Source organism: Mesoplodon densirostris, chromosome 20, assembly GCF_025265405.1.
Source record: "Mesoplodon densirostris isolate mMesDen1 chromosome 20, mMesDen1 primary haplotype, whole genome shotgun sequence".
NCBI lineage: Eukaryota > Metazoa > Chordata > Mammalia > Artiodactyla > Ziphiidae > Mesoplodon > Mesoplodon densirostris.
In genome coordinates this window covers 17,023,891-17,035,858 of record NC_082680.1, presented here as the reverse complement: position 1 = coordinate 17,035,858, position 11,968 = coordinate 17,023,891, and the positions used below count along the sequence as shown (strand labels likewise).

Below are 11,968 nucleotides of genomic sequence, written 5' to 3'. Positions count from 1 at the left end.
GAACTTAGCTATCTGAGTCTGGAAGAGCTTACAACAATTAACCTCTAAAAATGAGCATATTTGATATAGAAACAACTGTGCAATGTTTCATGTTAATATTAAAAAAATCAATACTGTAACTTCAAAATTTTCTATGCTGAAAAGAACACACACAAAGAACCTGCTGAAACCCCCAAATAAGAAAGATTTGTTGTCTTATATATCTTGATTCAGTCACTTTAAAACTTGGCCATGTTATTTCTATAGCATCCCTAAGCACGGAGAACCAGATGCTAATTTTACAACAGCACTCTGCAGTCTCAAAAGCGATTGCACCGACAGCAGCGCATCACAAAGAAAGAAATGGACAAAGCCAGAAAACATGCTTTAAAATCGTTCAAAGGCTTAACCCAATATGAATTTAAAACACTGATCAAAAGATTAAGTTATTTCCTAACATGACCCATCATTATCAGAAATAGGAAAACTGCAGCTCAAAATGATTTTTTTCATGTTTTAAGGTAATCTTGAAAAAGTGCACATTTTAAATATTTTTAGTTATAATATGAGTAAAATAAAATGTGATGTTTTCATTTTAATTCTGGGAAAGCATTCTTCTATCCTCGTACAACGATTAGGTACACACACAAAAACAACCAGTTATTTAATCAAAAATGAGACCATTAACTAGTCTTATAAAATAATTTCATGTGCAACGAACTTTGACAACGCTGCTGAATTATATTTAGTCCGAGTCTCAAAACACATAAAATACACAATAAACTGGTAGACAGAATCATTCACAACTTAAATATAAACATGCCCAAGAAATACAATTAACAAATTACAAGTTATAAAGATAGCAATCAAGAGATGCTAAATCAATTTATTGAATAAAATTTAAACATGCTTACAAAGAAAGAATCAAACCAGAAATCGTCGACCTACTTCTTTTCCCAGTAAACGTGGCTAACAAAGGAACTATACAAAGGCTGTAGGATCCCAGAACCAGCAGTGTCAATAAGGTAGCATCATAGTGCCTCTCTGAGCCAGTCGGTGGGGTGAGTGTAGAATTGATAAATATTTTCGAAGAAGTATCCGTTTCTGTACAACTGCGAAATCCTCCTGGTATAGTCATTTAAAAGGATCAAAGCAAGCTTAGGCAGGAAAAACTGCAGCCATGTTCACTCTCCTATCCCTCATGCTTGCTCTTAGTGAATTAGAATGGAGAAGGAAAAAAATCTGTAAGCTCCAAGGCACTACTCGGAACAGATTTAAACCAGCTAGCAAATCCAACTAAGAAAGAGACATGGATTTGAATGCTTCATCTGCAACAGAGACACACAGCCCCTAGACAGGCTCTGTGGGTCCACGGGAAGCCCCTTTGTTAAAAGACAAAAAGGAATGGACAAAAGCATTTGACACCCTCCTTAGGAGTGTCAGACACGGTCCTGAATGGGGCCACCGCAACATGGCCGTCGGCAGGGACGCTGGGCAGTGGCTCCACGGGACGTGCCCCCTGCCAGGGCCACGAGCGCCAGCGCTACACAACCCTCCAGCCCCTGAGAGCACCTTGGTGCTTCCCTCTTGGCAGAATGTTTTCAAAACTTCCCATTACAAACAGGGAACACTGCAAGTGAAATGACCTTAAAAGAATACACATGTGAATTACCTTTTCAAATCATCAGGAATCAATGGATACATGCAAACCCTTCTGATCTTATGCCACAACTTCAAAATTCAAATCATAAGCAGATAACAGTCCCGTTTAATTTCAAGTAACAAATTTCAGTGCTCCTAAGGGTCCAGTATACAACTACTGACTCTCATAGGAGACCAGCTCCTGCTAAGTGCCCCCTCGGAAACATGCCCATTAATTTGGTCATTAATTCAGTGCCTTACCCTCCACAAACACATTCTCAATTCTGTCACATACTGGCTGAGTGCGCTTGGACCAGCAACAACCTCTCTGGGCCTCAATGACCTTGCATATAGAATGAGGGTAACAGAAGTTATTGGAGAGGAAACGAAAGAAAGAATGTATGGTAACCCTACACAGTGCTCCACATCCAGAAGTTTCATAACCATGACTCCACTTTGTCCCTGTCCCCTCACCGGAAAGAAGAAACCGATCCTCCCCTTCAAGCAGAGAGAACTCCCCTCCTCCCACCACTCCCTTATATCTTGTTTTATCTGATATTCTAGTTATCCACGTAAATATCTTCTTTCTCAACTACCCTTGAGGGACCATTTCTTTGATATCTCATATCCTTCACAGCATCTACAGTGGTGCCTGTACACAGCAGGCACTCCAAAATTGTTCAAATTAGTTAACCCATAAATTTTGTGAAAGAAATTAAAAAGGAAATGAGCAAATAAACACTAAGGCCAAATACATCTTTTGAACAAAAGGGATAACTCAATTCACTCATTTTATACACAGCAAACTGAATTCACACGAACTGAAAACCCCCAAAATATACTCCGTTTAAATTACTTAAAACTAGGCTTGAAGTTATAATATACTACTCTTAATACACTGAATCTAGCATCCAAAGTTTGATTAGAAAAAACACATCTACAAAATATAGCTGCTTACAAAATAAATGAAACTGAAGTTATCTTTTTTTCTGATTTCCAGTTGGATTCCAATAGCCCCTAGATTGCTTTCTTTCCTTAAACAAGCCAAAAAACCCCACCATCTTCAAATTATACACTTTAGAATCCTTCATGCAAAAAAATACCAGGTGCCTTCAACAGATAAATATTTCTGTGTTTCATAGCACATTCATCAAAAAAGAATGTCGTTGAAAGAATTTGTTTTTCCTGCTAATCTTTTAGAGCAATTCCAAGGGAGAAGCAAGGTGCATATTTTCCCCTAAATCACAGAACCAAAAATTCTGATAATTTGTAGCGCATAAGATTTCTCTTACAACTACAGTTTCAACAAGTCCCAAAGTCTGACATAAGACTGACTTACAGTTATTGTTGTAAGTGCTCAGATCAGTGTGGGTGCTGGCAACAGAGGAGGTGCTTCCTGTCCTCTGCAGCGCAGAACTTTTCAGAGGTGCTTTGGATTTAGGAAGTGGTCTACACAAATTCACCCAAGACGGCTGTGCAGTTTTCAAGGATGCAGGGTTTCCTTGGGGGTTAAAAAAAAAAAAAAAGTTTCCACTGCTATTCATTCCAAAAGCTTTAAGCTTGTAAACCTGAACTCCTATATGAACAAGTGAGTCAAAACGTAAAATGAATATTCAGAATCCTGCAGGAGGGGTTCCTGTAATCCTGAAGTAATTAACTCACGTCTTCTGTGACACAGAGGCCAGAAGAGCCATTTGAGACAGAAGCTTTTAGCAAAGTTGAAATCAAGGAATAAACAAACTGACATGACTTCCCCCCCATATCATTGATTAAAAAGGAAACACATTAGTGCATTCACACACTAAGCTACCATATAAAACATAGGTGAAAATTAAAAAACAACCAAAACAGGAAGGAAGAAAAAGTCAATTTGAGAAAAACAATTTTAAAATGCCTGATGCCTAACAGCAGGTGGTGCTATATTATTAGCATCTTTTTCATCTTACCTTTTCACCTTTACTCTTTATCTGCCAAACTTAAATGGTCCTCACTCAAACTCCTAACTCTTGCTTGCAGCAAAAGTGTTTCCACTTATCAGCAAAATATGTATGGACGCGTCCCCTTCCCTGGCATCTTTGAAACCGCACCATTCTGATGCTCACGCCTGAACGTGGGCATTTCGCAAGTCCATGCCTTTGCTCCAACTTTCTTCATATCCATCTCTCCAGGAGAGTCTATTTTATCTACTTTACTCTAACCATTGCCTTATATGGATGAATCCCAAATTCTCACCTGCAGCTCTGTCTTCCTGCATCCCAATGCCACTCACATTTTCAATTTCTTGTTGAACATTTCCAACTCGGACAATTAGACAACCTCCTACCTACTTATGCTAACCATAATTAAATTTTCCTTTTTCCCAGCCCCAAAACATTGGAGTCATCTTTCTTCCCCCATCAGTCTCATTTAATCTAACGTTAAGTTTCTCAATGCTACCTGCATCGTATAACTGAAGAATACCAAGAGTTGAAAAGGACCTTACCTGCAAATGACAGTGTCACATATTACTAATGGCACCATAAGGGAGTAAATTAGGTTTTCCAAAAAGTAATGCTCACTGCTTTGTCCCAGTTATTTCACTTGTAAAAATCTCATCTTAATAGAGAAAAAGAGCTGAAGTGCCTTCGGCCTGGCATCTCAAGTTCTCCTCTCTGCAGCCTCACCCTGTACTGAATCTTGTACTTCAGTGTGAGCCCTGCTCCAATCACCCGTTTTCTCTTTTTCTCCTTGACACCAGGATGTGTTATTCCAATTCACAAGGCACATCCTTTTTCTTTTCTTTTTTTAAAAAAAATTTATTTATTTAATTGATTTATTTTTGGCTGCGTTGGGTCTTGGTTGCTGTGTGCAGGCTTTCTCTAGTTGCGGTGAGGGAGGGCTACGCTTCGTTGCGGTGCGCGGGCTTCTCATTGCGGTGGCATCTCTTGTTGCAGAGCATGGGCTCTAGGCTCCCGGGCTCAGTAGTTGTGGCACGTGGGCTCAGTCGTTGTGGCGCACGGGCTCTAGAACACAGGCTCAGTCGTTGTGGCGCACGGGCTCTAGAACACAGGCTCAGTCGTTGTGGCGCACGGGCTCTAGAACACAGGCTCAGTCGTTGTGGCGCACGGGCTTAGTTGCTCCGCGGCATGTGGGATCTTCCCGGACCAGGGCTGTCACCCCCATCCCCTGCATTGGCAGGCGGATTCCTAACCACTGCGTCACCAGGGAAGCCCACATCATTTCTTTTCAAAGAGGTGTTCCTCCCCTCAATTCAAGTGCTACAAATCCTTATTCACTCTCTTACACGTGGACTGAATAACTGTATTAGACCCCAAAGTTCTTTCCTTCCATCCTTTCCAGCTCCATCGTGTTGATCTCCTGAATGTGAAAACTAAGGTCATGACCCAGTCTATAATCTGTGATTCCCCATTATCTGCAGGATGACATTATTTTTAAGCCTCTTAATTAATATTTAATTTTAAAGACATAAAAGGCACTCCTAGGGTTGGTTGATTCCTACCCAATTCTTCCCCCTTATGCTTCGCCATGCCCCTACCTCTCTGTGCGTGTACACACACACACACACCTTCTTTTTATTTTTCCAGGATGTTTCACTCTATTCTTCTGCTCTGCCCAACCCTGTGAATGCAATGGCCTTCTTTCCCTCCTGTCCTCAAACTCTGCCCAGTGAATACAAAGTGAGTTGATGATTGTCTTTTAAATCCTTGCTGGTCACCCCAGGTTTACTGAATCACAGTCTCCCTTTTAACAAGATCCCCTGGTAATCTAAATACACATTAAGTCTGAGAATTACCGTTGAGAATCCCAACCTCTTTGTAAAGCCTTTCCTTCCAGGACATTCCCTGCTGAGTGCCATGGACCACACCTTCTTTTATGCTCAGACCCATACTTCCTTCTGTCACAATACGCCTCTCAGACTAGTCTCTACAGCCCCTGAGAACAGGAAAAGAACCTGATTCAATTCCGTTCCTGAGGACCTAGCAAAGTGTCTAGCCTGGTGTAAGATTTAATGTTTGCTGAATGAATTAATTTTTCTTTTGAGGCCAAAAGTAGGATGGGGGAAATAAGGAGAGGTTGGAAAAGGGTATAGACTGTCAGCTCTCAGATGCATAAGGTCTGAGGATAATGTAAGACATGGTAACTAGAGGTGATACACAGCGTTATCACTGTATTGAAATTTGCTATAAGAGTAGAACTTAAATGTTCTTACATACACGTGATAAATATGTGAGGTGATAATGTGTTTATTAACTAGATGGTGTAAATCCTTTCACAATGTATATGTAAATAAATCAAATATCTTACAATTGTCAATTATACCTCAATGAAACCAAAAAATATACACAGAATTATAATAACAATAATAGAGCTATTTAAAAAATTTTAAAGGCCAAGAGTGAAGGACAAATTCTGATAATGTTTTGTCTCATCATCTACACTGAAGCATTCAACACTTAACCAATTTTTACAAGCTTATTTGTCCTTTGTTAATAGACTCTTCTCTATCAATTAAAGGGAGCCATTTTTCTTTACATTCCTTATAATAATTAGCAAATAACCAATAAATAACCAATATTCAAGTAACCATTTTATTTTTTAATTTATATTTGGCCACTGGTTTTACCTGCTCTTGGAGGGATAAACAGAGTTTTAGAATTTAAATTTACCAAATTGCTGCTCCTTTGGCAAAAACATTCTGATGAGTCATCATCATTGGAAACGATGAGCAAGGCTGGGCAAGGGACGGATGAAAATTTCTGTGTCAGAGACACAAGGCAGCCAAGGCTCAGTACGTTTGGAAACTTAACTTGTTTTCAGAAAGGGATATCTCACGGCTTTGTTTCTGAAAGCATCGTAGGTTTACAGACATTTCTCAGTGTGCCTAGAATTACTACACACCTGTACCCTCTCTGATTCCAACACACAGCCTGGCACCGGAAGCAAGCTCACCCCAAGCCCAATTACCATTCCCCTGAACTGGCCCCTCCCATTTTCACAAGTCTCACTGTCACCCACATCCAGCCCCACCCCTTCCATCTAATGGCAATTTGTGTCCCAGCCAAAGTCTTCCCTGTTCTACCGTCCCTCTTGACGAGCGGTCACTGAGGGCACAGAATGATGCCTACTTCACCAAAGGATTAGTCCTGTGAAACGGAGAAGAATCCTAACAGGGTATTACTATTACCATCCCCCGTTTACAGATGAGCAACCTACTTAAGTGGTTAAACGGCTTATTTAGGTCGCACACCTATAACCAGTGACAGGAGGGCCTAGAATGCAGGCAACTTGCCACCTGCCCACTGTTCCCTCTGTTGTGCCGTGGACAGACACGCCAGGCTTGGGGGCCAGCCTGAACCCCTCTTGCTAGGAAGGTGTTCCTGTAGTGAATGCTAAAACTGTGGGACCACAACAAAGGTACTTAGCTGCTTCACCAACGGTCCTAATGTTTAACTTCGTAGCAGAGTTGACCTAAAGTACCTGTGACTGGACTTTATATAAAGAAGCAGTAAAACATACACATCATAGGCAGTATTAAAAGTAAGACATTGCAACCCTGGGCTGAGCATCTCTGAGAAACCTAAACACAAAATTCTTCAACAGTGAAATCAATACAGGACTGCTCTTACAAGTTCTGAAGAGATGACATTTACCAGTTTACTTCACACCATGTAACTTATCCCAGATGTGAATCATAATCGTTTAAGATCTACCTGCAGAGACAGTATGGACCATAGTGGTTTATTTTAAGCTCATGCTGTTAGCATCACCCTACGTAGAGACAACACATTTGTTCTGATTCTATAATTATAACCATCTTTTGTCCAGGGAAAAATCGGGCAAGAATAACATCTTCACTTTGCCTTATATAGTAACACAGAGATTCTACTGGATTTGAAGCATAGCTTCACGCAACAATTTACTCGGAAAACCACCTTGGAAAATCCGATTAAATGCACTGTTATTCAACAACCAAAAATCATTAAGGAACACCTTATAAAACTGAAACTCCATAAGAAAGATTCAGTGAAAAAAAAGGACAATGTTAATATTACCCTATCTCTTTAAATTTATACTTATCTATATACTGAAAAATTCCAGAAGGATATAGCAAATTTTGTATGGGCCCCTTATAGGATAGAGCACAGTGGGACATGGGGGAAAAGAGGAGGAAAGGGACAGAAAGGGGGAATTTTCCCTTCTTACTTTATATACTTACATATCACTCCATGTGAATTTTTTTTTTAACGATAAGCCTATTTTTATAATAAAAACTAAAAAAATATTATTAGTCAATGTGGTCAAACATTTAATCTGATAAAAGATACTCAAGACAAAACAGATTAAAAAACTAAAAGCAGGGCCTCCCTGGTGGCGCAGTGGTTAAGAGTCCGCCTGCCGATGCAGGGGATACGGGTTCGTGCCCCGGTCTGGGAGGATCCCATATGCCGCGGAGCGGCTGGGCCCGTGAGCCACGGCCGCTGGGCCTGCGCATCCGGAGCCTGTGCTCCGCAACGGGAGAGGCCACAACAGTGAGAGGCCCACATACCGCAAAAAGAAAAAAAAAAAAAAAAAAAACTAAAAGCAGATAAATTGGATCAATAATTAAAGTAAGTAGATTCTAATATTCTTATTCCTCTGCATCTGTAAACATTAGGTATTCTTTAATTATTTTAATTTTACTAAGAAAGAGAAAAAAGAAGTCAATGCCTTCAATTGATACTTTTATATGGCCATGATGAAAAGTCACTTGACTGCTGGAAAATTCTTCATGATACCATAATGGTATGTTTCCTTGGACTGGAAATTAAAGCCAAAGAATGAACTCCTGAACGGCACCTCCTTTGTTCTGACACTTACAGTAAATGATGCATTCTCCAGGAGAAAGCTCCCAGAGCCTTCCTAGGAAGGGAGTGTAAGAACTTTAGACCCTAACTGTTGGGGGAGGGGTGTGGTGGGAGGATGGAGAGGGAGGGGCACTGCAGCTTCCTGAGCACCTGTATCAGAACGTGATCATGTGGCAGCAGTATGAACAGCTGACCAAAGGGAAGAGTTTAAAATCAGGGGAACAGGACTTCCTTGGTAGTGCAGTGGTTAAAAATCCACCTGCCAATGCAGGGGACATGGGTTCAGTCCCTGGTCTGGGAAGATCCCATGTGCCGCCGAGCAACTAAGCCCGTGCGCCACAACTACTGAGCCTGAGCTCCAGAGTCTGTGAGCCTCAACCACTAAGCCCACGTGCCACAACTACTACAAGCCCGCGAACCTAGAGCCCGTGCTCTGCAACAAGAGAACACACAGCAATGAGAAGCCCGCGCACCACAATGAAGAGGAGCCCCGGGGCTTCCCTGGTGGCGCAGTGGTTGAGAATCTGCCTGCTAAAGGGGCACAGGTTCGAGCCCTGGTCTGGGAAGATCCCACATGCCGCGGAGCAACTAGGCCCGTGAGCCACAACTACTGAGCCTGCGCGTCTGGAGCCTTTGCTCCGCAACAAGAGAGGCCGCGATAGTGAGAGGCCCACGCACCGCGATGAAGAGTGGCCCCCCGCTTGCCACAACTAGAGAAAGCCCTCACACAGAAACGAAGACCCAACACAGCAAAAAATAATTAATTAATTAACTCCTACCCCCAACATCTTAAAAAAAAAAAAAAAAAAGAGTAGCTCCGCTCGCCACAACTAAAGAAGGCCCACACGCAGCAATGAGGACCCAACGCAGCCAAAGATACGTAAATAAAATAAATAAACTTATTAAAAACAAAATCAGGGGAACACTTAGGAGGCTACTGCACCTGTGGCGATGGGGCTTTTAACTAGACAATGAAAAGGAGGTTACTGAGGTCAGTCTGAATAAATAAGCTACATATTAATATATGCAATTTAAAATATAAATTATTATATAAAATGTAACAAATATTCTTAAGAAGGCAAGTGCCATTAACTACTAGAGCCAGGAAGAGAAAATGCCAAATAAACAACATAGATAGTTAAAATACAAAAAATAAGAATATGTTTAAAGCTATTGGGTTGGCCAAAAGGTTTCATTCAGTTTTTTCCATAAGATGGCTCTAGTATCACTTAGTTGTCTTTAACTTCATTCAAGACTATTTCATTAGATTGTATGTGACAACTGTCATATCAGCATGCATTTAAAAAAAATCAAAATTGGTAAATTTTTGTGTAGCCATTTTAATACTGAAGATGGAAGAAAAAAAGCAACATTTTCAGCATATTATGCTTTATTATTTCAACAAAAGTAAAAATGCAACCAAAACGCAAAAAAAAAGATTTGTGCAGTGTATGGAGAAGGCGCTGTGACTGACTGAATGTGTCAAAAGTGGTTTGCAAAGTTTCGTGCTAGAGATTTCTCGCTGGACAATGCTCCATGGTCAGGTAGGCCAGTTGAAGTTCATAGTGATCAAATCAAGACATTCATTGAGAACAATCAACGTTATAACACATGGGAGATTGCCAACATACTCAAAATATCCAAATCAAGTGCTGAAAATCATTTGCACCAGCTTGGTTATATTAATTGCTTTGATGTTTGGGTTCCACATAAGTAAGCGAAAAATACCTTCTTGACCATATTTCCGCAGGTGAGTCTCTACTTAAACGTAACAAAAATGTTCCGTTTTTAAAACAAATTGTGGGGCCTCCCTGGTGGCACAGTGGTTAAGAATCCACCTGCCAATGCAGGGGACACGGGTTCAATCCCTGGTCTGGGAAGATCCCACATGCTGCGGAGCAACTAAGCCCGTGAGCCACAACTACTGAGCCCGTGAGCCACAACTACTGAAACCCGTGCGCCTAGAGTCCAGGCTCCGCAACAAGAGAAGCCACCGCGATGAGAAGCCCGCGCACCGCATCGAAGAGTAGCCCGCGCTCGCTGCAACTAGAGAAAGCCGGCGCACAGCAACGAAGACCCAACACAGCCAAAAATCAATAAATAAATTTTAAAAATAAATTAATTTATTTATTTTAAAAATAAATAAAACAAATTGTGACAAGTGATGAAAAGTGGATACTGTGCAATAATGTGGAATGGAAGAGATCGTGGAGCAAGTGAAATAAACCACCACCAACCACACCAAAGGCCAGTCTTCATCCAAAGAAGGTGATATTGTGTATACGGTGGGATTGGAAGGGAGTCCTCTATTATGAGCTCCTTCTGAAAACCAAATGATTAATTCCAACAAGTACGGCTCCCAGTTAGACCAACTGAAAGCAGCACTCGATGAAAAGCATCCCGAATTAGTCAACAGAAAATGCATAATCTTCCATGAGGATAATGCAAGACTGCATGTTTCTTTTATGACCAGGCAAAAACTGTTACAACTTGGAAAGTTCCGATTCATTTGCTGTATTCATCAGACATTGCATCTTCGGATTTCCATCTATTTAGGTCTTTACAAAATTCTCTTAATGGAAAAATTTTCAATTCCCTGGAAGACCATGAAAGGCACCTAGGACAGTTCTTTGCTCAAAAAGATAAAAAGTTTGGGGAAGATGGAATTATGAAGTTGCCTGAAAAATGGCAGAAGGTAGTGGAACAAAAGGGTTAATACATCGTTCAATAAAGTCCTTGGTGAAAACGAAAGATGTCTTTTATTTTTACTTAAAAACCGAAAAGGCACTTTTTGGCTAACCCAATATAACTCTTTAAATACAGCTATATAGAGGAAGTGACCTTTGGAGTAAGTATCTATGGTAACTACGAATTATTATTATGAAACGAAAGTAAAGCTACCCAAAGGGATAAAAAAAATCAATAATAAGTTATGGGAGAAATAAATCACACACATGTGAAACTGTGGCTGCAGATTCACTCTCAACATGGAAGGACCAAATTCTCTCGTTAACGCTAATGTAGATGTTTAAAATTTTTGCTTCAATGGTAGAGTACTGTTGTCTAAAAATTATTTAAACAGACCTGATAAGCTGCTTACAAAATAAATACTGTGCAACAATCGACAGCTTTCTGATGGACCAGGAAAAAAAAGGAAAAAGATCCTTTGCTTTAGCAACAAAAAGTAGTTGCACACACAGACATGCACACACACTACTTCTATGAATAAATGTATCAAATAGTGCTAGTATAATGATAAATTACAAAAGTGGGGGCATAAAAGATTGAATAAGTGGGACATACATGTTTATTCTTCCCTGAATTAACATATTAATTGATTACTATTCTTATCTAAATCGTATGTGATTATTTTTAAAGGGGAAATTGGGAGAGTTTTTTAAAAAAACAATTTAAACTAGTCTAGAATAAGTAAGAAGAGTCAAAAAATTTTAGTACATAAAAATGAGGATTATAACTCAACACCAAGAGCAACAACAAAAAAT

General features: G+C 40.3%; 1 protein-coding gene across 2 annotated transcripts in view; it reads right to left on the bottom strand.

Annotated features, from left to right (window-relative positions):
• The window catches only part of MTUS1 (microtubule associated scaffold protein 1), a 105,837-nt gene that overhangs the window by 71,844 nt on the left and 22,025 nt on the right, over positions 1 to 11,968 (bottom strand). Inside the window, exon 3 of one of the 2 annotated variants that reach the window (XM_060085949.1) lies at positions 2,960 to 3,121. The exons of the other annotated variant lie outside the window; for it this stretch is intronic. Within the exon in view, the coding sequence (XP_059941932.1) occupies positions 2,960 to 3,121 (162 nt within the window). The remainder of the gene's footprint in view (positions 1 to 2,959; positions 3,122 to 11,968) is intronic. 2 annotated transcript variants of the gene reach the window in all.